At 42.0% G+C, this 22,722-nt stretch overlaps 1 protein-coding gene across 2 annotated transcripts in view; it reads left to right on the top strand.

Moving 5' to 3' along the window:
- Positions 1-22,722, top strand: part of cd2ap (CD2-associated protein) — a 118,411-nt gene that overhangs the window by 5,783 nt on the left and 89,906 nt on the right. For both annotated transcript variants that reach the window (XM_060917367.1, XM_060917366.1), the window contains exon 2: positions 18,294-18,454. In XM_060917367.1, the coding sequence (XP_060773350.1) occupies positions 18,294-18,454 (161 nt within the window). The remainder of the gene's footprint in view (positions 1-18,293; positions 18,455-22,722) is intronic.

Genomic DNA, 22,722 nt, shown 5'->3' with positions numbered 1-22,722 from the left:
CATTAAAATAAAAGTGTATTGAAGCTGTTCTGGATGCTCGTGATGACCCAACACCTTATTAAGACACTTTATTATATGGCTTTTCCTTTAATTTGTCACCTGTCTGTATATGAAACCTACTAGAGTGTTACACTGTGAATGTGTGACTTTACTGGTGAGCAGAGCCAGTGTTGGAAAGGAAAGTGGCCCATGTCGAGATATAATCCACATGTGGGAAATTGGGGGCTGTCTGGAAGCATTTTTGCACTTCGAGCAGTGTCTCGTGGCACTTGTTCTCATCTCATTATCTGTAGCCGCTTTATCCTGTCCTACAGGGTCGCAGGCAAGCTGGAGCCTATCCCAGCTGACTACGGGCGAAAGGCAGGGTACACCCTGGACAAGTCGCCAGGTCATCACAGGGCTGACACATAGACACAGACAACCATTCGCACTCACATTCACACCTACGGTCAATTTAGAGTCACCAGTTAACCTAACCTGCATGTCTTTGGACTGTGGGGGAAACCGGAGCACCCGGAGGAAACCCACGCGGACACGGGGAGAACATGCAAACTCCACACAGAAAGGCCCTCGCCGGCCACGGGGCTCGAACCCGGACCTTCTTGCTGTGAGGCGACAGCGCTAACCACTACACCACCGTGCGTGGCACTTGTTAATTCAAGATTTAAAAAAAATCAGAACACTATGTAAAATCGCTGCCTTTTTTTTAAATTATTCTTTTTTTTTAAGCTATGAGCAAAATTTTAGGGATTTCTGACATGAATAAAACCCACCACAGGAAAAGAGAGAATAATTTGGATGTATAATTGGTCGAAATACCTGACAAGGAAAACATCTGGTTTGGTTTGTATGTGGTTGGTTTAGTGACACAGTAGGTACTGTTCTATCTATCAAGTACTTCTACAGGACTTGTCTGATTTAGCAAATACACCCAAGCTCATATTCTCTACGTAAATAAATGACATCACAACAAGCTGTGATAATCTGTTAAGGACTAGGATTGTGGATTGGCTTGTTTTTTATTTATTTATTTTTTTCTTATTTGGTTTAAGCTTTTACATAGCTAACTGAGGGCACAAAGCCAGCCCTCCGCTTTTTAACACTCCTTCTGCGTGATGTCCAATGGAATGTGAAAAATTTGCGATGCCTCTCCCTGCGTGTCACCTGTGCTTCTCCCAACCTTTGTTTTCTTAAAGGTCAAGTTTACATTAGACCGTATCTGTCTCGTTTTCTTCGCGGATGCACTGTCCGTTTACATTAAACTGCCTGGAAACGGGAATCCGTCAGGGTCCACGTGTTCAATCTAGATCGTGTCAGCTCCGGTGCTGTGTAAACATTGAGATACGCGGATACGCTGTGCTGAGCTCTAGCTGGCGTCGTCATTGGACAACGTCACTGTGACATCCACCTTCCTGATTCGCTGGCGTTGGTCATGTGACGCGACTGCTGAAAAACGGTGCGGACTTCCGCCTTGTATCACCTTTCATTAAAGAGTATAAAAGTATGAAAATACTGCAAATACTGATGCAAATACTGCCCATTGTGTAGTTATGATTGTCTTTAGGCTTGCCATCCTTCCATTTGCCAGTGGTAAGTGATATGCGCTGGGATCACACACACAGCGGCTCAGTCCCGAATCACAGCTTGTGCACTTCACTCGCGCGCTGTGAGCTGCGCAAGGCCGGAGTGCGCACCCTCCAGAGGGCACTCGCTGTTCAGGGCGGAGTGATTTGGAGCGCAGGATGCCTGCGGAGCCGAGCGCAGCGCTCGAAACTAACGGTGTCCCGACGTCCCGGGGACCATAAAAAATGTCATCGGGACACAAAATTATCATATCTGGGACAATCCCGGGACAATGGAAAAAAATAGATCTAGAAAAAAAGTTCTACATTAATATTATTTACAAAGCCGTAACACATACGTAGACATTCACCTAATTTGTCAATTTTAATTTTAAAACGTTAACAGCGAAAAATACATAGTAGCTACACTTTCGATGCACCTGCATCCGTAGGCTACAGAGCAGCGCATTCTGTTCTAGAATCTTCGGCCGGAGTCCGCATTATATGGGCTTGGAATGGAATTGCTACCGCACACGCTGCGCCGACTCTTGCCAGAACAAAAATGCTTAAGTGATTGAAGCGGACCGACCGCGGGGAAGAAACTGAAAGCCCAGACATAACGTCTCCGGGACCTTCAGGATCCAAAGTGTCATCGCCTGGTCTGCAGGCAACGCGAGCAACTGAATGAACTTAATGAACACTGTTAGACACGTTATAAAATACAACAGGAATGATGTGGATGATATTGACGGAAGATAGCGTTCAACAGAATAAGTGAGTTTTCTTGGTGTCTTTCTAGTTCAGAAAGTTTAGTCAGTCAGCAGCACAACTAGGCTCGGACCTGCCACTATGCTGATGTTGCTAACATTTGCACCCACGCTTCGGCAGCGAAAGTTCATAAAAATGGATAACGGTAATGGATAACGGAAAGTTCATAAAAATGGATAACGGTAATGGTGAAAATGATAAGTTGGCCTTATAAGTGCCAACAGATATTCAAGGTATAAGTAGATGAAATGAACATAAAAGGGGTCTTATTTTCAACTAAAGTGTACTGCAGATGTAGTGAGTTGAAACATTTTCTGAATGAGCTAGTTGGCCCCTTTAAATAAACGGGTATCTATTCATACAGTGAGATCGCCAAAGTTTAATAAACTGAAAATGCAATAACTGTAATTTTGAAGTAGATGATGTATAGGACATGTGTCGCTTGTGACTTATTGTAAAAATGATATAAAGGGTTCAAAATCGCATAGTTACAAATATAATAGTAACTTCATATGATGATATTAACCACTGGTTATTTCAGAGAGGAAAAAAATGGGGACACTATTGCTTCCATTCGGGACAATACAACACAGAATTCGGGACCACTGGGGGACACAAAGAAACAAAGTTAAATTCGAGCCCTGGCCGAGCGTATCCGTGTATTGGCGTTGCTGTGTGCACGCAAATCGTGTATTGGTGTTGCTGTGTGCACGCGAATCGTTTTTAAAACGTTAATCTGATGATCTGCTGATACGGTCTAATGTAAACATGGGCTAAAGGTCTCGGGTTGTGACGAGCCGTCTTTGGCTCATTATTACAAAAATCAGTGTCTGACCATGAACTTTCTTTTACTGTATCATTAATTAAGTTCTTAGTGTCTTATCTTAAATGGATAAAATGGCTTCCAGCTCAACAGGACTTTTATAAGCTGACTTGTTGTCTGTAGGACGCAAAAAGAGTTTCTATATTTACTGCAGTTATATTATTTGGCGAAAGGTGTGCCTTTTAAGATGCCTGTGATTAACCCCACCCTAGGCAGAATCGAACTTGACTCCTTTCCAAGCACTTCATACTTCCCTATGATGTGAGAATTGCAAGGCTTGTGAGTGTGTATATTCTTCCAAGTGGGCATTTAAAACGGACAATGATTTTATGTATATCCACTGGATGGTTTTTTTTTTTTTTGGCCTGTAGGGTTTTTAGGACAGTGGCTTAACGCTCCCCCCCCCCCCCCCAGGTTTCACCCAGTACTGACTGGTACATTTGTGTGCATGTAAACAAACACAAACCTGTTCCTCCATATAACTACACTTCACAAACATTGTACTGGTGACTGGTACAACACACTGTAGGTCCATGTGCTCAGACACAGAGTAGGCAAGCTGCCTGCAAACAAGATCAACTATTGCTAGTGTTGGTGAGCACTACATGATGTGTGAAATATACAGTTATGCCTAATGTGTCTGCGTATGCAGTAATGTACATAAAATTACATTTGTATCTCATCTCTTCTGTGATGAGGGTAATATGATTGGCTGGAGTGGAGAACACACCTGATGATGTACTTTGAATCACATTTGTGAATTGGAGCCTGGCTGGACAGTCTCAAAAACCACACACAAATGCCAGGGTCCAGCAAGTGCAGGTGTGTGTGTTAGGGGTGCATGATAAAATCAGCATACCAGTTTGTATCGATACAAAATTCAAATCAATACATATCACGATACGTTGAATGAAAACCGGTATATTGACATGCATTCGGAAAGCTTCATTTAGCATTCGGAAAACTTCGTTTACTTCCGTAATTGCATCGGAAGTCATGCGTGCGTGCATGGAAAACAAAAATAGCGATGGCAGATTTCACTTTCGGGCCGAACACACGATCTAAGTCAAGTGTATGGCAGCATTTTGGACTAAAGAAATTAACCAGGGATGGGAGAGTGGACAGAAATTTATCAGTTTGCAAACTTTGTAGCACAGAGGTAAAATTCTCAGGAGAAACATCAAATCTGACAAGTCTCATGTGCGGAGACATCATCAGACGTTCCTGTCAAAAACAAAATTCTCAATGTCAGTCAGTGTGTCCACAGTCAAAACCACCTGAAAAACTCTGTCCGTCGTCACCAGAGAAAAAAAACGCACACATCAAGCAGATTGACTTGTGCTAACGGGATACTTTGGTGGAAAATATAAATCCGAATCCGCACAGGCACAGTTCTTGACTAACAAAGTTGCAAGGTTTATAATTAAAGATCTTCGGCCTTACAGGATCGTTGACTCTGCTGAATTTTGATGCAGAGATTTTATATATATAATATATATATCTGCGGGCGGCACGGTGGTGTAGTGGTTAGCACTGTCGCCTCACAGCAAGAAGGTCCGGGTTCGAGCCCCGTGGCCGGCGAGGGCCTTTCCGTGTGGAGTTTGCATGTTCTCCCCGTGGGTTTCCTCCGGGTGCTCCGGTTTCCCCCACAGTCCAAAGACATGCAGGTTAGGTTAACTGGTGACTCTAAATTGACCGTAGGTGTGAATGTGAGTGTGAATGGTTGTCTGTGTCTATGTGTCAGCCCTGTGATGACCTGGCGACTTGTCCAGGGTGTACCCCGCCTTTCGCCCGTAGTCAGCTGGGATAGGCTCCAGCTTGCCTGCGACCCTGTAGAAGGATAAAGCGGCTAGAGATAATGAGATGAATAAGATGAGATATATCTCTGCATTTTTGAGAGTATTTTTTGACAACGGTTTGAAATTTTTGTTTTCTTTTTCAAGATCAAGGAGATTTCTCTTACCTGTTCAGCAGATTTGAGATGATGTCCATTTTGGTCTCGCAGTACATGCGTGGTATTATTTCTGAGAATTGTTTCCTCCTTGGCATTTGATATTTACAATCCAATTCATTGACAAGGCCTCGGGTGTGTATGTATATATACGTGTGTGTGTGTGTGTGTGTGTGTCTATATATAAGATGACTCTTTCCCTTTTATATTTTAAGCAAAAACAATTTTTAATTTTCATCTTTTACATTTTATAAATGATAAAAAAGGAAAAGGGTCCGAAGCAAAAGTTTGGGCACCCTGCATGATTAGTACCTAGTAACACACCCTTTGGCAAGTATCACAGCTTATAAACACTTTTTTTTTTTTTTTTTTTGTAGCCAGCTAATAATCTTTCAGTTCTTACCTGGGGGATTTTCACACATTCGTCCTTGCAAAAGGCTTCCAGTTCTACAAGTTTCTTGGGCTGTCTTGCATGCACTGCTCTTTTGAGATCTATCCACAGATTTTCAATGGTGTTTAGGTCAGGGGACTGTGAGGGCCAGGGCAAAACCTTCAGCTTGGGCCTCTTGAGGTATTCCATTGCAGATTTTGAGGTGTGTTTTGGATCATCGTCTTATTGTAGGCCCCGTCCTCTTTTTAACTTCAACTTTTTTACAGATGGTGTGATGTTTGCTTCCAGAGTTTACTGGTATTTATTCGAATCCATGCTTCCCTCAACCAATGAAATGTGCCCTGTGCCACTGGCCGCAACACAACCCCAAAGCATGATCGATCCACACCCATGCTTCAGAGTTGGAGAGGTGTTCTTTTCCTGGAATTTGGCATCCTTTTTTCTCCAAACATACCTTTGCACATTGTGGCCAAAAAGTTCTATTTTGAGTTCATCAGTCCACAGGACTTGTTTCCAAAATGCATCAGGCTTATTTAGATGTTCATTTGCAAACTTCAGACGCTGAATTTTGTGGCTAGGATGCAGGAAAGGTTTTCTTCTGATGGCTCTTCCATGAAGGTCATATTTGTTCAGGTGTCGCTGCATAGTAGAACAGTGCACCACCACTCCAGGGTCTGCTAAATCTTTCTGAAGGTCTTTTGCAGTCAAACAGGGGTTTTTATTTGCCTTTCTAGCACTCCAACGAGCAGTTCTTTCAGAAAATTTTCTTCATCTTCCAGACCTCACCTTGAGCTCCACTGTTTCTGTTAACTGCCATTTCTTAATAACATTACAATCTGAGGAAACAGCTACCTGAAAACACTTTGCTACGTTCTTGTAGCCTTCTCCTGCTTTGTGAGCATCAATTATTTTATTATTCAGAATGCGAGGGAGTTGCTTAGAGGAGCCCATGGCTGTTGATTTTAGGGACAAGTTTGAGGAGTCAGAGAATTTATACAGCTTTGAAATCTGCATCATCTGACCTTTCCTAACGAAGAATTTGAACAAGCCACAGCTCAATAAGCTAATTAAGGTCTGGAACCTTGGTAAAAGTTACCTGAGAACTCAAATGTATTGGGGTGCCCAAACTTTCGTATGGTGTTCCTTTTCTTTTTTTTCACTCTCCAATTGTATAAAACAAAAATAATACACAAAGCTTGCAGAAAATGCTGAAAAGAAATGTCGTCTTTACCTTTTATGCCTTTTGGTGATCAGTTCATCTTCTGCTCACTTAACTATTCACAGTAACCGACATTTTCAGTAAGGGTGCCCAAACTTTTGCATGCCACTATGTATGTATGTATGTGTGTATGTGTGTGATTTTATATATATATATTTTTTTCTTCTTTCCTTAATAATGAGACCTACCTGTTGTTGAACAAATATAAACACTTAAGTTAGGTATTGTTACTAGTATTTTAATATTTACAGTTGTGTTCTGTTCTCAACTTTACTTGTTCCAAGTTGCTAAAGTGGTATTACTTGTATTGTTGTCAGTGTTGTGATTTCAATATTTTTATTTATAAACTATTTTTTAAGAAATTAAGAAAAGGTTCCTTTATTGGGTTTCAAACCTGTTGGAACCTGAAAGTAGTTCAGGAGAGGTTGCATATTACTGTGTGCAAGGATTCCCCACAACGATATTTTTTGAGAACGGGTTCCCGAGTGGAAAAATCTGGCAACGGCGTCGTTGCGAAGTCGTCTGGATGAGTAGAACGGATTTGTTTACGATGACGTCACAACCACATGACTAGAACAAGCAGCACTCTCGCTGTTTTGTATGAACCACTGCATTGCATTCACTTTTGTATACAGCTTTTCTTTTAAATAAACAAGTAACTGAACCATTTCTTGAATTTTTTTTTTACTGGATAAGACTGCTTTTCAAAATGTTCACACACAATATAAAAAGTTATATAAATTATATAAAAATGCTTTTCAAAATGTTCACACACAATAAGAAAATTAAGTTGTATAAAACTATGCACACTAATAAAACTAATTTGTACACACAGAAGGCACGATTTCCTCGCGTAGTCGCAGCCATCTTGTTGTGTGCTTGTTCCTGTGAGTGCTTCACACTGGGTAGAAGAAGGGGTTTATGCACATGTTTCTACTTCTTCTATTGTCCTGGTGTCTCTGATGGGACCGTCTTACAGCGCACGTAGAGGTGTGGCATGTGTATTACATCGTTTTCAGCAAGCGTTGCGTTGCCATATGTACCTGATATTTTACTGATTCGTTGCCCATGTGGACGTGATATTTTTTTTAAAATAAAATCTCGTTGGCGTTGTCGTGCGGATGTAGCCTCAGTCTCACTGCCTTTTATGCGATTTACAAGTAGCTAGTTAGCTACAGATTACTGACTGTTATGTTGATTCACAACACAAAGTTTATTTTTACACTCTGTTTTGAGTATCTTTCATTGAATTTGAAAAAATATCACCAATGTCGTTGTGTTTGACAAGTTAATCATAAAATGTAAAACAGACTTCAACACCACATGCTTTTCCTTTACTATCTTAGTTTTTCTGTGGCTGTAACGTAAAAACGGGACTCTTGGAATATATTGCAATACATATCGCAATACACAACAAAGTATTGCAATATATCGCAATATGAAAATTCTCTGCAGTACCCAACCCTAGTGTGCGCGCGCACGTGCTCGCCTTCGTTTTCTGTTTTCAATTGATTACGCTTCAATATTATGAAAATACACTCACTAAAACGTTATAATATCAGTGTTTGTGGTCCATTCAGACTCTAGTCAGCATATAATGAAATGCAAGCTGTATATTAGAATGTAGCACTCGGGGATCGAAACGGGCGGTCGCCCACTTGCCAATGCGAGTTGGAAAGGGTACGGGCGACTAGTGACAACATGTACTCGACCGAGTGGGCGACTGGCTCACCATGCTATATATACCAAACTACTCACTGCCTCGATGGTTTCTATCAACGATTCTCGCCCATTTTAAGCAGAACTTGGTCTATTTTACCGTTTTTTATGATAATTTCAATAGATTTTGTGAGACATTTGTCAAGTTGGCATAGACGCGGGCACTGCCATATTGTTTACATGCGCAGTGTACACTGCTACATGCAGCATGGCTGCGCGAAGTTTTGTTTCTTCCTGTTCATTTTCGTTGCTGCCCGTGAAGACAAATGTAATTTGAACCGCTATTGGTCAGATAGATTAGACCCCCGCGAAGTTTAAAAGTCCTTGGCTTGACGTTTCTGACAGCTATCAAAACAAACGGATATCGCTCAACAAGTATGATGAGCCAGAGCAGCCTGCAGGTGATGAGAGGGAGTATGTGGCAGGAGATGTAGAGCCCCAGGAGAGACAGAATGAGGAGGTGGAAGATGACGAGGAGGCGCAGCATGATGTGGTGTATAACCCGATAGATGATGATGATGATGATCTGGATGAGGGTTTCGAAGATTGTGATGATAATGAGATGACTGAGGAAGAAGTTTATAGACAGTTGAAATTGATCACTCATGTATAATATGGTTGTATTATATGAATAAATATATAAAATCGGCTTGAAATTTGTAATTATAAATACGGACCAGTGCTACTCCATTTGGACCAGTACCTCTGAGAGGCACTGGTCCAAATGGACCAGTGCTCCCAAATTCCCGTTTCGATCCCTGAGCACAATTCAACGTTACTGTGACGTAAGGGGTGTGTCTGAAGTAGGGATCGACCGATATGGTTTTTTTTCAGGGCCGATACGATACCAATTATTATGGAATTGGGATGCCGATAACCGATATGTGTAAACATTATAATTCACATGAAATTAAACATAGCACACACTGACACAGACCTTCATATCCATGAAATGTATGTTTAATTGTAAAACTGAACATGAAATTTTGTGCAGGGAGATGCCAGCAGCATTTGTACAATAAAGTCAAACATTAGTTAGAATAAAATGAGAAATAAAATAAAATATTCACCAATAAAAAAATAAATCACTCCCTACTATATTACAGCTCACCATTTTCAGTGGAAAATAAATGAAAATACACTCTGGATTCTTTTACACTAAGAACTAAGTAAGACTTACCAACTTTCAAGTAGTTTTTAAATAACAAATCAAGTGTAGGGAGCTGCCTGCAGCATTTTTTAAAAAGTAAAATCAAACATAAAGTAGGCTATCACTCCCTATTATGTAACAACTTAACAAGTAACCACCTACATTCTAATGCTTTTAATGCCCAAGCCTAATATTCCCAATTTAGGAGGATTATATTGTAGTGAAGGAAGCATTACATGTAGTTTCAGTGAGACTAGTTGGTTGTAGGCTAATTCAAGTGCTTCCTTCCGTAAGCTAAGTTTGCCTGGCTACGCAGATGCAAATGGACAATTTTAACGAGTAGTAGATGAAGAATGTAAACATATAATGATGATGTGCTTTTGCAACTTGTGTGTTTGTGACTTATTGCGGCAAAAGCAGCGTGTCCTTACCTTGAAGTGGGATCTGCTTCTGCCCGAGTGCCCATACAGCCGCCTTGAAACAGTTCACAGCGTTTAGCTACGCGTGCTGATTGGCTGTATCCCTTGTGCCGCTTCTGCCCGAGTGCCTGTACAGCTGCCTTGAAACAGTTCACAGCGTTTAGCTACACGTGTCGATTGGCTATATCTCTTGTGCCAAACAAATCAGATGTTGTGGTGGGCGGGAGCGTGTTCTTGAACTCAGAGAGGCGAGTGCAGGAAAGGACGTGCAGTGACAGTCGCGTTAGGAACGAAATGGCTGCAAAAAGGCATGTTATCGGCATATCGGTGGAAATTATGGCCGATACCGATAACCCTAAAAATGCAGAATATCGGCCCGATATATCGGCCAGGCCGATTATCGGTCGACCCCTAGTCTGAAGCATAGAGCTTTTGCCATTCTGCTGTTAGCTTGTGCTGAAATAGGCTGATGCATGGGTGATGTGTCTGTAATGTCCAGAGAAGCCTTACAGCACACCTTAAAAATTTGGTGCAGACCATAGCCTGCTAACATATTAGCTTGTGAAAAAAAGCATACTAAGGAGAACTGTAAAAACCCATTGCCTCTCCTCCTTCGAGACAAAGAGGAGGTCAGAGGAGAACAGCAAGACTGGTTCGAGCCTATAGGAAGGCTACGCTAACTCAAATAACTAGTCTTTACAGCCATGGTAAGCAGAAAAGCATCTCGGAACACAAAACACTTGAATGGAGGGGCTACAACAGCAGAAAACCACATTAGTTTTACTTCCATCAGCAGTATTGGTTTGTTCTCAGTATAGCGGTACACAGCACAGAAACAAACCTAGCTTGAGTTTCACAACTAGACGCTTTAGTATTCGGAATGCCTCCGTATGTACATCCAAAGAGTTGTCTTGTGCCCCCCCCGACTATCAGTTAAAATGCCTAACCATACTGGATAGAATATTCACTGTCAATGCTCATTCATTTGATGAGCAACTATAGTGTTTTTTTTTGTTTTGTTTTTTTTTAATTCAACTTTCAGTGCATCTCCGGTCATATTGTCATGAGGTGTTAGATAATTTTCATGAAATGAAATTAAGCTCACACAAGTTTGAGCATTATTTACTTTGGGTAAATTCCAGAAAGCAGGTTTAACAAACCCTCAGTTTGAACTTGAACTCTGAACTGAGTGAGCTTGACATTTCCAGTCAGGATTGTGTTCAAGTGCATTCTGAAAATAGATTGGGGCAAAAGAAGTTTAGTATCCTGTAAATTAAGAAAAAAACACTCCTCTCCTACTCATGCTCCAGTCAATTATGACAAAAGAAATACTACTAATAAGCTGATTTTCATATGACCACGTTTCATGTGATTTACTTTACGATTTATAATTAAATGATTCCATATTTCTGTAAGAATAAAAGTGAGTCATCATAATTTCCACTTCTGTTAATCAGGCTTTACTCTGATCGATCGTTTCATGCTCCTAGTTCTCTGTACGCTTGAACTCTTTTAATGGAGTTTTGCGGGCGTCAGTACATACAAATGAGCTGTGTCGTGCACACGGTTACTAATTTCTGGGTGATTAGCATTATCCACATACAAGTACAAAGAAAATCTTTTTTGAAATCCTTTGATATTTTCACAGAGAACACTGCACAGTAGGGTGCATCAGTTGCCCTCACTTTCATAAAATCTGATGCATTTTTGTTTGGGTGTTCCTTTTCACCAATAAAGACATCCTGTAAAATTTTTTGACCATATTCGAAAGTCTAATGGTGGCACCATGAGGTTCATTTTTTGCCAAAAAAACGCTTATTTTATGTTTTCGCGTAAGGTTTGAATCACAATGTTGGACTCCCATTTATTGATTTCTTGTGAGCCAGAGATCATGTTAAGAACCTTTGCAAGGGATTGAGAAGCATTAATGTGATTCATAATACATTTGTATTGTTTAAAAGTAGTTGAACAATGATTCAATGAGCAGCTAAAACTCAAACTGTGCTTGATAATATATTTAGAATATGTACTAAAAACATGTGTCTAAGATATTTGGTATACTCTATAAGGTGCCATAATGTTTCATGAGAAGTGATCAAAATTTTGTCATAAAAGTCATAAAATAGCAGCTTTTTCCATAACTTTGAGCTCCTGGTGCCACCATTAAACTTTTGAATTTTGTCAAAATCTTTCACCCAGTGTGTTTTCTTACCAAAAGGAACATAAAAACAAAAATGCATCATGATCGGAGGAACTTTTCATTTTTAGGGGGCAACTGATGCACCCTACTGTACAGTCTACTTTGTTTTGATTGACATCAGTGCCTTTAGTAATCATTAAATACCTCCATGAGAAAATGTGCATGGTATCGGGCCCATGCTGATATCTCTCGTGGTAGATGTTTAATCATGTCTAATCTAGGTTAGCTCTGTTTCTGTCGCAGCTAATCCAGAGTCTGTGTAATCTCAGTTTCTGGAATCGAAAATGCTGGGGTTGTGGTTTGTTTGTTTTATTTATTTATTTTTAAAATAAGCCCTCATCTTCCCTTATTGTTTATGTGAGAAGAGGAAATACGGAAAAGCACAATCTTTATGTAGGGATTGATTTAAGCCTATATTTTGAATTGCACTTTAATTCTGTTCAGCGTTCTAGTAAGCAGTTTGTACTTTGGGGGGATCTTTGAAATGGCATCACTCATTCCTCGTTCATTGTTATGAACCAACAAGCTGCAGCTGGTTGCAGGTGGATTTGACCAGGATGGGAGAACAGAAGCAAGCATGACTCACTGTGTAACTCTTCCTCGTTCCTTCTTTCTTTACTCAGCAGATAAGACTTCCATGAGAGTTTGAAAAAGGCGGCTCCAGCTGAGGATTTATGTTTACATGGGCAGTTCAGTCATTTACTCAGTGCTAATCGTAGTACCACACTAACAGGCTGGTACTTTTCCCCGCACACAATGTACAGTGGTGCTTGACAGCTTGTGAACCCTTCAGAGTGTTCGATATTTCGACATAAAGAAGACCTAAAACAACATCAGATTTTCACATAAGTCCTAAAAGTAAATAAAGAAAACCCAATTAACATTATACTTGGTCATTTATTGAGGAAAATGATCCAGTATTACAGATCTGTGAGTGGCAAAAATATGTGAACCCTTGCTTTCACTATCTGGTGTGACAACCTTGTGTAGCAATAACTGCAACTAATGGTGCTTTTCCACTACCAACACGGCTGAGTTGGGCTGAGCCGTGCCGTGCTGAGTCGAGCTGAGCGGGGCTGTTAGCGTTGCGTTTCGACTACAACCGCGCTGAACCGTGCTGGCTGGAAGTGGGTGGACACATTGGGTGGAGTTAGCGAAAGTGGGTGGACGTCACGTGATGTCGTTAGGCACCGCAAACAGTGACATCAGTGACCTTTTAAGTGGTAGTCTCACGACCCGGATAGTAAACAATAAACATGGAGGACATGGAGTCGTTAGTGTTGCTGGTCTTGGTGCTGTGGCTTGTTGTCACCGACAACGCCAACAGATACTGGCAAGAGCGTATAGATGAGGCGAGGCGCATAATTTGTCGTAATTCTTCTTCTTCCGGGTTTACGGTGTTTACAGATGGTGGTTCCCAGCATGCTCGCGGGGCGTGTGTGGGCATGTGAGGACACGCCTCCTCACCAATCAGTGCACAGGGGAGTGTCTCCTCACGCCCCTAGCCCCACTCGGCACGGTTTGGCTCAGTTCAGCCCCACTGCAAAACGGTGCGAGTTTTGGGTGCCGAGTAAGGCTGAAGTGAGCTGAGTCGTGCTGCTCTGAGGTAGTCGAAACGCGAGCCGTGTTGGGCTGAAGTGAGCTGAAAAAGGGTAGTGGAAAAGGGCCATAAACGTTTTATGGTAACTATTGATCACAAGATCCTGCTCATCAGCTTGGAGTCATTTTAGCTAATTCCTCTGTACAGAACAGCTTCAACTCTGGGATTTTGGTGGGTTTCCTCACGTGAACCGCTTGCACAGCATTTTCTATTGGATTCCAAAAGGTCAGGACTTTCTTTAACCATTTGTTGGTAGAATAACGTGTGCTTAGGGTCGCTGTCTTGCTGCATGACCCACCTTCTCTTGAGATTCAGTTCACGGACAGATGTCCTGCTATTTTCCTTTAGAATTCGTTGGAATAATTCAGATTTCATTGTTCCATCAGTGATGGCAAGTTGTCCTGGCCCACATGCAGCAAAACAAGCCCAAACCATGATACTACCACCACCATGTTCCACAAATGGCATAAGCTTCTTATGCTGGAATGCAGCATTTTCCTTTCTCCAAACATAACACTTCTCATTTCATCAAAAAAGTTCTATTTTGGTTTCATATGTCCATGCAAGGGCTGCACGGTGGTGTAGTGGTTAGCGCTGTCGCCTCACAGCAAGAAGGTCTGGGTTCAAGCCCCGTGGCCGGCGAGGGCCTTTCTGTGCGGAGTTTGCATGTTCTCCCCGTGTCCGCGTGGGTTTCCTCCGGGTGCTCCGGTTTCCCCCACAGCCCAAAGACATGCAGGTTAGGTTAACTGGTGACTCTAAATTGACCGTAGGTGTGAATGTGAATGTGAATGGTTGTCTGTGTCTATGTGTCAGCCCTGTGATGACCTGGCGACTTGTCCAGGGTGTACCCCGCCTCTCGCCCGTAGTCAGCTGGGATAGGCTCCAGCTTGCCTGCGACCATGTAGACAGGATAAAGCGGCTAGAGGTAATGAGATGAGATGTCCATGCATTTTTTTCCAATAGCCTTCTGGCTTGTGCACACGATCTTCAGCAATCTGCAGCAATGTTGTTTTTGGAGTGCACTAACTCTTCCTTTGCAACGCTGCATTGTTGTTCTGTGTTCTCCTGATGGTGGACTCATGAACGTTAACATTAAGTGTGAGCAAGGCCTGTAGTTACTTAGAAGTTACCCTGGGTAGGGCTTGACATTAATGCTAGTCTGACTGGACGGGACAACGAAATGTTTGATCCGGACAAGTCAGATCTGCTTGAATTATTCCCAGTTCTCCCGGAAGTTCTAGGAGTCTCTTGCATAGTGGCTCCCTGATGCCCACAAACTAGATGCAATATCCCGGGGGAGAGAGAGAGAGAGAGAGAGAGAGAGAGAGCGTGCATATCCTGATTGCTCAGTCTCGCTAAGTACACCAATCAGTGTTCTGTGTGGGTGGGCTTTATGTATTCTCTCTCATCTTCGACTCGTTCAGTATCATGCTAGCTGAATGGAATACATCTGATAGACCACAAAAAAAACTTGTACCATTTTTATTGTTAGAACTTTGGATTGACAGAACATTGAATTACATTCGATCAGAATCAGCATTCAATACTGGCAAGTTAACCCAACCCCCCCGTTCTTAACGTTTTGTAATATCTATAATTGTTCCATCAAATGGGTATGAATAATAATAATTAATAATATTGGTTGGCTTTTTTTCATGGTGTATCAGATATATTCCATTCAGCTAGCATGATATTGAATGAGTCAAAAACGAGTTCAATATCATGCTAGCTGAATGGAATATATCTGATACACCATGAAAAAAGCCAGTCAATATTATTTAAATATTTCGTGGGAATTTTACAACCGTGCCGAACTCGCTTACAGTTTGGTTTTTGTTCATAACTTGATTCTGTCACCCTTATCATGTCCAACTCGTTTTATTTCTTTAAATTAATTTATACTTCACCTTTTACTGGATTCATCAAGATTTGACTTTATTTCCTCCAGAAGCTATATATTTGAGTGAGTTTAACTCTTAAAATTGGACATCAGGTAATGGGTTCTAACAACACGTGCACCATAATGGGACATTGGATAGTTTTTGTTTCTTGTTACAGTTAAAGTTTGAGTTTTATTGAAAAATAATAAATCATGAAAGCGTAATGATTATCGAAAAGCAAGTATAATTATGATTCACTTTCCTTTCATTGAACTAGTAAATAAATGGTAATAAAAAGGTTATGGTCAGGGCAAGTGAAAAATCTTGCTGCTTGTCTGACTGGACAAGTGAATTCAAAAGTTAATGTCAAGCCCTGCCTGGGTTCCTATAAGTCCTCGTGGACCATTACACGCCTTGCTCTTGGAGAGATCTTTGTTGCTTGTCTACTCCTGGGGAGGGTCTCGGTGATCTTGAATTTCCTCCATCTGTCTGATTGTGGCTTGGTGGAGTCCAAATTCTTTAGAAATGGTTTTGTAACCTTTTCTCGCCTGATGAGACTCAACAACACTTTTTTCTGTAGGTCCTCAGAAATCTCCTTTGTTTGTGCCATAATATACTTCCACAAACATATGTTGTAAAGATTAGATTTTGATAGATCTCTGTTCTTTAAGGCTACATCCACACGACAGTGGCAACGAGATTTTATAAAAAAAAATATCGCATCCACATGGGCAATGGTTCAGTAAAATATCAGGTACATATGGCAACGCAACGCTTGCTGAAAACGATGCAATACACATGCCACACCTCTACGTGCGCTGTAAGACGGTCCCATTGGAGACACCAGAACAACAGAAGTAGGACGCATGCGCATAAACCCCTTCTTCTACCCTGCGTGAAGCACTCACAGGAACAAACACACAACAACAAGAAGATGGCTGCGACTACGCGAGGAAATCGTGCCTTCTGTGTGTAAAAAAATTAGTTTTATTAGTGTGCATAGTTTTATATAACTTAATTTTCTTATTGTGTGTGAACATTTTGAAAAGCATTTTTATATAATTTATATAAATCAAATCAAGTTTATTTGTACAGCGCTTTTAACAATAAACATTGTTGCAAAGCAGCTTTACAGAATTTGAACGACTTAAAACATGAGCTAATTTTATCCCTAATCTATCCCCAATGAGCAAGCCTGTGACGACGGTGGCAAGGAAAAACTCCCTCAGACGACATGAGGAAGAAACCTCGAGAGGAACCAGACTCAAAAGGGAACCCATCCTCATTTGGGCAACAACAGACAGCCTGACTATAATATTAACAGTTTTAACAGGTATAACCCTCAACTGTCCTCATGGGGCCGTCCTTCACAGGAGTGGGGCGATAAAACTCCGACCAGACACAGGGCACCAGGATGGATCAAGCAGGTCCGAGGGGCAGAAGAGGCCAGCATCTCAATCCCAGGATCAACATATAACTTTTTATATTGTGTGTGAACATTTTGAAAAGCAGTCTTATCCAATAAAAAAAGAAATTCAAGAAATGGTTCAGTTACTTGTTTATTTAAAAGAAAAGCTGTATACAAAAGTGAATGCAATGCAGTGGTTCATACGAAACAGCGAGAGTGCTGCTTGTTCTAGTCATGTGGTTGTGATGTCATCGTAAACAAATCCATTCTACTCATCCAGACGACTTCGCAACGGCGCCGTTGCCAGATTTTTCCACTCTGGAACCCGTTCTCGTTTTGGGGCACCCAAAACGCCGGTGCCGTGTGGACGCCAGGCCGAAACGATAAACAATTTTTTATCAAATTCACCTGAATCCGTTGCCGTGTGGACAGCCTCTAAGTGAACAGGTGCCCATTCAACGCCCATCGATTGAAAACACCTGACTTTAATTCCACCTTCAAACTAACTGCTAATCCTAGAGGTTCACATACTTTTGCCACTCATTCATGTATTATTGAATCATTTTCTTCAGTAAATAAATGACCGAGTATAATATAATAATTTTGTCTCATTTGTTTAATTTGGTTCTCTTTATCTACTTTTAGGACTTGTGTGAAAATCTAATGATGTTTCAAGTCATGTTTTTTGGAACAGCAAAAATCAAAACCCATCTTGATTCCTGACAGCACACAGTATAAAAATAGCCACGGTTTTGCACTGTACCTCCAGTTCTCTTTGTAGAACAGACAACCCTCACCACGTGCGTCTCACCAACCAATATTTTCTCATTTCTCTATTTTTCTTGTTTCTATACAAAATGTGAAAAGCCACCTGATAGGCAGCTCTTGTATTTATTTTCGTATGAAAGCGAGATTTGTGGCTCAGGTTCACTTTGGCAGGGATCTTAGCAGGTTAAAAACTCGTGGGAATGTTCACTGACAGTCACACTGAAATGTTCCATGTTCATTTCTTCTCATTATCGACTGCAGTTATCATGTCGGATAAAATTGATATTGACTTAATTATTTGGTGGTGTTATGGAGCAGCAGTCCTTGGTTACATTTTCGAATTGAAGAGTTCTCATTTAACATGACATCATTTAAAAACGTATACCTAACGTGCTAAAAAAAAAGTCTGTCTCTCTCTCTCTCTCTCTACTATAGTTGAAGTGGTGGTGGAGTATGAATATGAAGCTGCACACGAAGATGAACTGACCCTTCGACTAGGAGATGTAATCAAAAATGTGCGACGAATAGAGGAAGATGGATGGATGGAAGGTGACCTAAATGGACGAAGAGGCCTTTTCCCAGACAACTTTGTTAAGGTGAATGTTTTCCACAAGCACCTTTCAGTGAATGTCTGCAGTACTTTTAACCTATTAAACACACATGCTGAGTTTAGTTTAGAGCTGGACCAGAATCTGCTTCACTGATGCCCCTTTTCCACCAGATCAGTTCCAGGGCTGGTTCGGGGCCAGTGCTAGTGCTGGTTCACAACTCATTCAACTTGTGAGCCAGCTGAGAACCAGTTTGCTTTTCCATAGCTCGGGGTGCTAAGCGGAGCCACGTCATTACGTCGCTGTATACGTCAGTTACGTCGCTGCGTTTGCATAAACCTTGGCGCGAACATCGAAGCAACAACAACAATAATGGCTGACTTCGCGTTTGTACAGCTGCTGCTTCTCGTCGCTTAAAAATGGCGACCTTTCGCGGTCTTGCTATTGTTGTCGGTCTTAACAACTCCGCCCCCCACTGACGTAAGCGGTTCTTTCCTCTGGCCCAGCAGAGAGTTTGTGCTAGCCTGGAACTGGTTTTTCTGGCCCCAGAGCCAGTTATTTGTCAGTGGAAACAGAAAACCCGGTTCCAAACTAAGCACTGGCCCCGAACCAGCCCTGGAACTGCTTTGGTGGAAAAGGGGCAAGAGAGACATTCATTAATTCATATTTCCTTCATTCTGTCAAATGACATAACACTGCAGCTGTAATGAAACTAGTTTATTTCATGCTTAGGGAAGCTGCCCAAATAGTTTTTAGATGCATTTGGTAAGATGATTCTTACTCTTCAATAGTTTAACAAAGTTAACACAGGGCAGCACGGTGGTGTAGTGGTTAGCACAGTTGCCTCACAGCAAGAAGGTTCTGGGTTTGAACCCAGCGGCCGGCGAGGGCCTTTCTGTGTGGAGTTTGCATGTTCTCCCCGTGTCTGCGTGGGTTTCCTCCGAGTGCTCTGGTTTCCCCCACAATCCAAAGACCTGCAGTTAGGTTGGCGTGGGGCGGCCTTGGGTTGAGGTGCCCTTGAGCAAGGTACTGAACCCCTGACTGCTCCCTGGGCGCTCTGGTGTGGCTGCCCACTGCTCTGAGTGTGTGTGCGTGTGTTCACTGCTTCAGATGGGTTAAATGCAGAGGATGAATTTCACTGTGCTTGAAGTGTGCATGTGACGAATAAAGGTTTCTTCTTCTTCTTGAAAAGCCGTCTCTAATATTTTTAAAGTCTTGAGGCATATTTTGAGACCTGTGGCAACCCAAAGCAGATTTTACACTGCAATTCCAGCACTCTTTTCGATTATTACTTGTCACACTGTTTAACATCTCATTTCATTATCTCTAGCCGCTTTATCCTGTTCTACAGGGTCGCAGGCAAGCTGGAGCCTATCCCAGCTGACTACGGGCGAAAGGCGGGGCACACCCTGGACAAGTCGCCAGGTCATCACAGGGCTGACACATAGACACAGACAACCATTCACACTCACATTCACACCTACGGTCAATTTAGAGTCACCAGTTAACCTAACCTGCATGTCTTTGGACTGTGGGGGAAACCGGAGCACCCGGAGGAAACCCATGCGGACACTGGGAGAACATGCAAACTCCACACAGAAAGGCCCTCGCCGGCCACGGGGCTCGAACCCAGACCTTCTTGCTGTGAGGCGACAGCGCTAACCACTACACCACCGTGCTGCCCACTGTTTAACATGATTCCAATAAAATTCTATAACGGACTGTGCGATAATATGTTTTTTGTGCCAGATTATACAATAAAAATCCTAGACTTTAAGGGGTGTCACTGCCACACTGTACTCTTCACTTTGTATATGGGAAGTTTTACAGTCACAGGAACAAAAGTGTCTCACAGGCTAAAAATTAAAAATGTAATTTTTGTGTGGGTTTTTTTTTTTCCCAGCAAAAAAAATGAACGTACATGTTCCAAAACAGAAAAAGACAGGTTTCACCATTTTTAAAATGTTTATGCAGCAAGTTAGTCCCCATTAAAATTCTGAATCTCACAAATTCAAATATATTTATATCTTGATTGCAAATGTAAATTCCACCTTCCAGATTTTTTCAAAATGAGACTACAAAATGCAGACATTTTGGCCTTTAAATTTACACTGCATGACACTGGGAAAGATCAACACAATGGAAAGGACATAATTTGATGGAAATTTGGACATGGTTTACTTCAGGCTGTGTAGTTTGTTTTTCACAGGGGAAATTGTGCACTTTGATCTAAGTCAATACTAATACTTTTTCAAAATGATCAATAAGTATTATAAAACTAAAGTGGGTTTTGAAAGATTCAAGCCTGAACTTGGTATCGGAAAAAAACTTTTTTTGTGTGTGTGTGTGACAGAAATGTCATGCAATTTTTAGAGCTTTGATGTCTGCAGTATTGCTCCAGCAAGAAAGTTAGCCTGAATACATATGATGACATGATCCATTTACATGGTAAATGTACTTTTATTGCAGATGTAACTTCCACCTTACACATTTTTATTCATAAAATTTTAAATACAATTTTTGTAAAAGGAGACACAAAATGCATAAATTTTGGCCTTTAAATTTACACTGGGAAAATATTTCTGTTCCGTTTCAATTTCAGTCTCCTTTTACCTCACTGCCTCAAAGACACCTGTGAAATTTAATTGTATCATTTTGTTTTAATTTTTGAGAGAGCTGAGAGTACGGAAATTGTAGTGGTTCCCATGGCTGTAAAACTGCCAATATTTCCCTGTGTGGGTTTTTTTTTTTGGTCCTTTGACAATCACATGCCTGACTGGTGTCTGGTGGTAGGCAGATCCTCCAAGGGCTGGAAAAGCTCATCTTGTGGGCAAGGATAAGTTATTTGGATGGCACTGCAATTACCTCTGCAGTTGCCTGGGTCTGCTGTGAAGACCAAGTAGTGCAGCACTGTATGGGAGGAGCAACAAACTCCAGCTCCCCATTAGCAGCCTCAGTGAGGGGTTTAGGGTTTCCCACACAAGAAAGGCAATGCTCTTTCAGGACTCCAGGGATGCTAGAATGGCTTCAGCAGGCATTTTGGTGTTGAAAGTTAGTAAGCGGAGAGCCCAGGAAGGTCTGGAGATAGTCTTGGCTGAGACGCAGAGCTTTGGTGAGCACAGTGGCAACTGGATGGGCAGGGCTGGGAGCCATCCTACAACCTTGATATGATAAGGCCCATGGCAGTGACATGCCCTCTGGTCCTTGATGAGGTGTGGGCATGTGTCAAGATGGAACAGACTACCAGGATGGTAGGTATGTGCCAGCATGGAGCCTGGACAAGGTGGGAGGATGCGCTGGAGAGGAAGATCTCCTGGACTGATATCTGGCAGGTGGAACCCCAGCAGATCAAGTTAATGGTTCAAGCTATTTATGATGTCCTACATAGTCCAGTAAATTGCCATATCTCCATGTAGCCTGGTGATTCTCCAGTATGTTCTCTGTGCCCTCTGTGGAAAGATTCGCTCGATGCACATCCTCAGCAACTGCCCAACAGCCCTGGGGAAGAGCCGCTACAGCTGGCAACATTACTAGGTGCTGAAGACATTTACAGAGGTCTTCTCCAAACCATTTCCTACCACAAACATGTCCATGACCAGAAGAACATTGACTTTGTTATTGTCTGTGCTGGTGAGCAAACTCTGTCATAGCCTAGATCATCAGTCCATCTGTTCACCTCTGTATCAGACTTAATCAGCTTGGGGATGCAGGTTCATTAAGGCCAGACATGGTGCCAGACATCAGCCTTGTCAAAGTAGACACTCCTTATAGAGCTGACAGTTCCCTGGGAGGACTGTGCGTAAGAGGCAAATGAGCAGAAGTGGTCCAAGTACCAGGAGCTAGTGGACCTGTACCAGAGGAGAGGCTGGAAGGCATGCTGTGAGCCCATTTGAAGTGAAGTGTAGCGACTTCGCTGGTTGTGCAATGTGCAAGGTCTACACTCTATTTGGCATCGCTGGGACTGCAAAAAAGGAAAGCCATTATGTCCACCATGGAGGCTGCAGAGAGAGACCCTCCAGATGGCTTTAGATTAGGAAGAGTGATCCATGCTGTTGGGACACAAACCACTGTCTGATCAACCCTGGCTGGGTCGTCTGAGTGAGGGTGTATGATGTTGAAGGGTTCAAAACCCATCATGTGTCCTAGTACATCCTAAGCTGTATCTTTTGAATCAGTTGTGCAACAAATCCGTAAGGAACCAGAGGCACCGAGCATGCATTAACTGCACCAGTGGATCTTGTCGCAGCCTTAGTCACTGGGCTGGCCAGTATGGCTCTGGAAACACCACTGATGTGTCCCAGTGCATCTTAAGATGT

The sequence above is a fragment of the Neoarius graeffei genome, chromosome 3 (genome assembly GCF_027579695.1).
Source record: "Neoarius graeffei isolate fNeoGra1 chromosome 3, fNeoGra1.pri, whole genome shotgun sequence".
NCBI classification, from domain to species: domain Eukaryota; kingdom Metazoa; phylum Chordata; class Actinopteri; order Siluriformes; family Ariidae; genus Neoarius; species Neoarius graeffei.
This window is presented reverse-complemented; position numbering and strand designations above follow the sequence as displayed.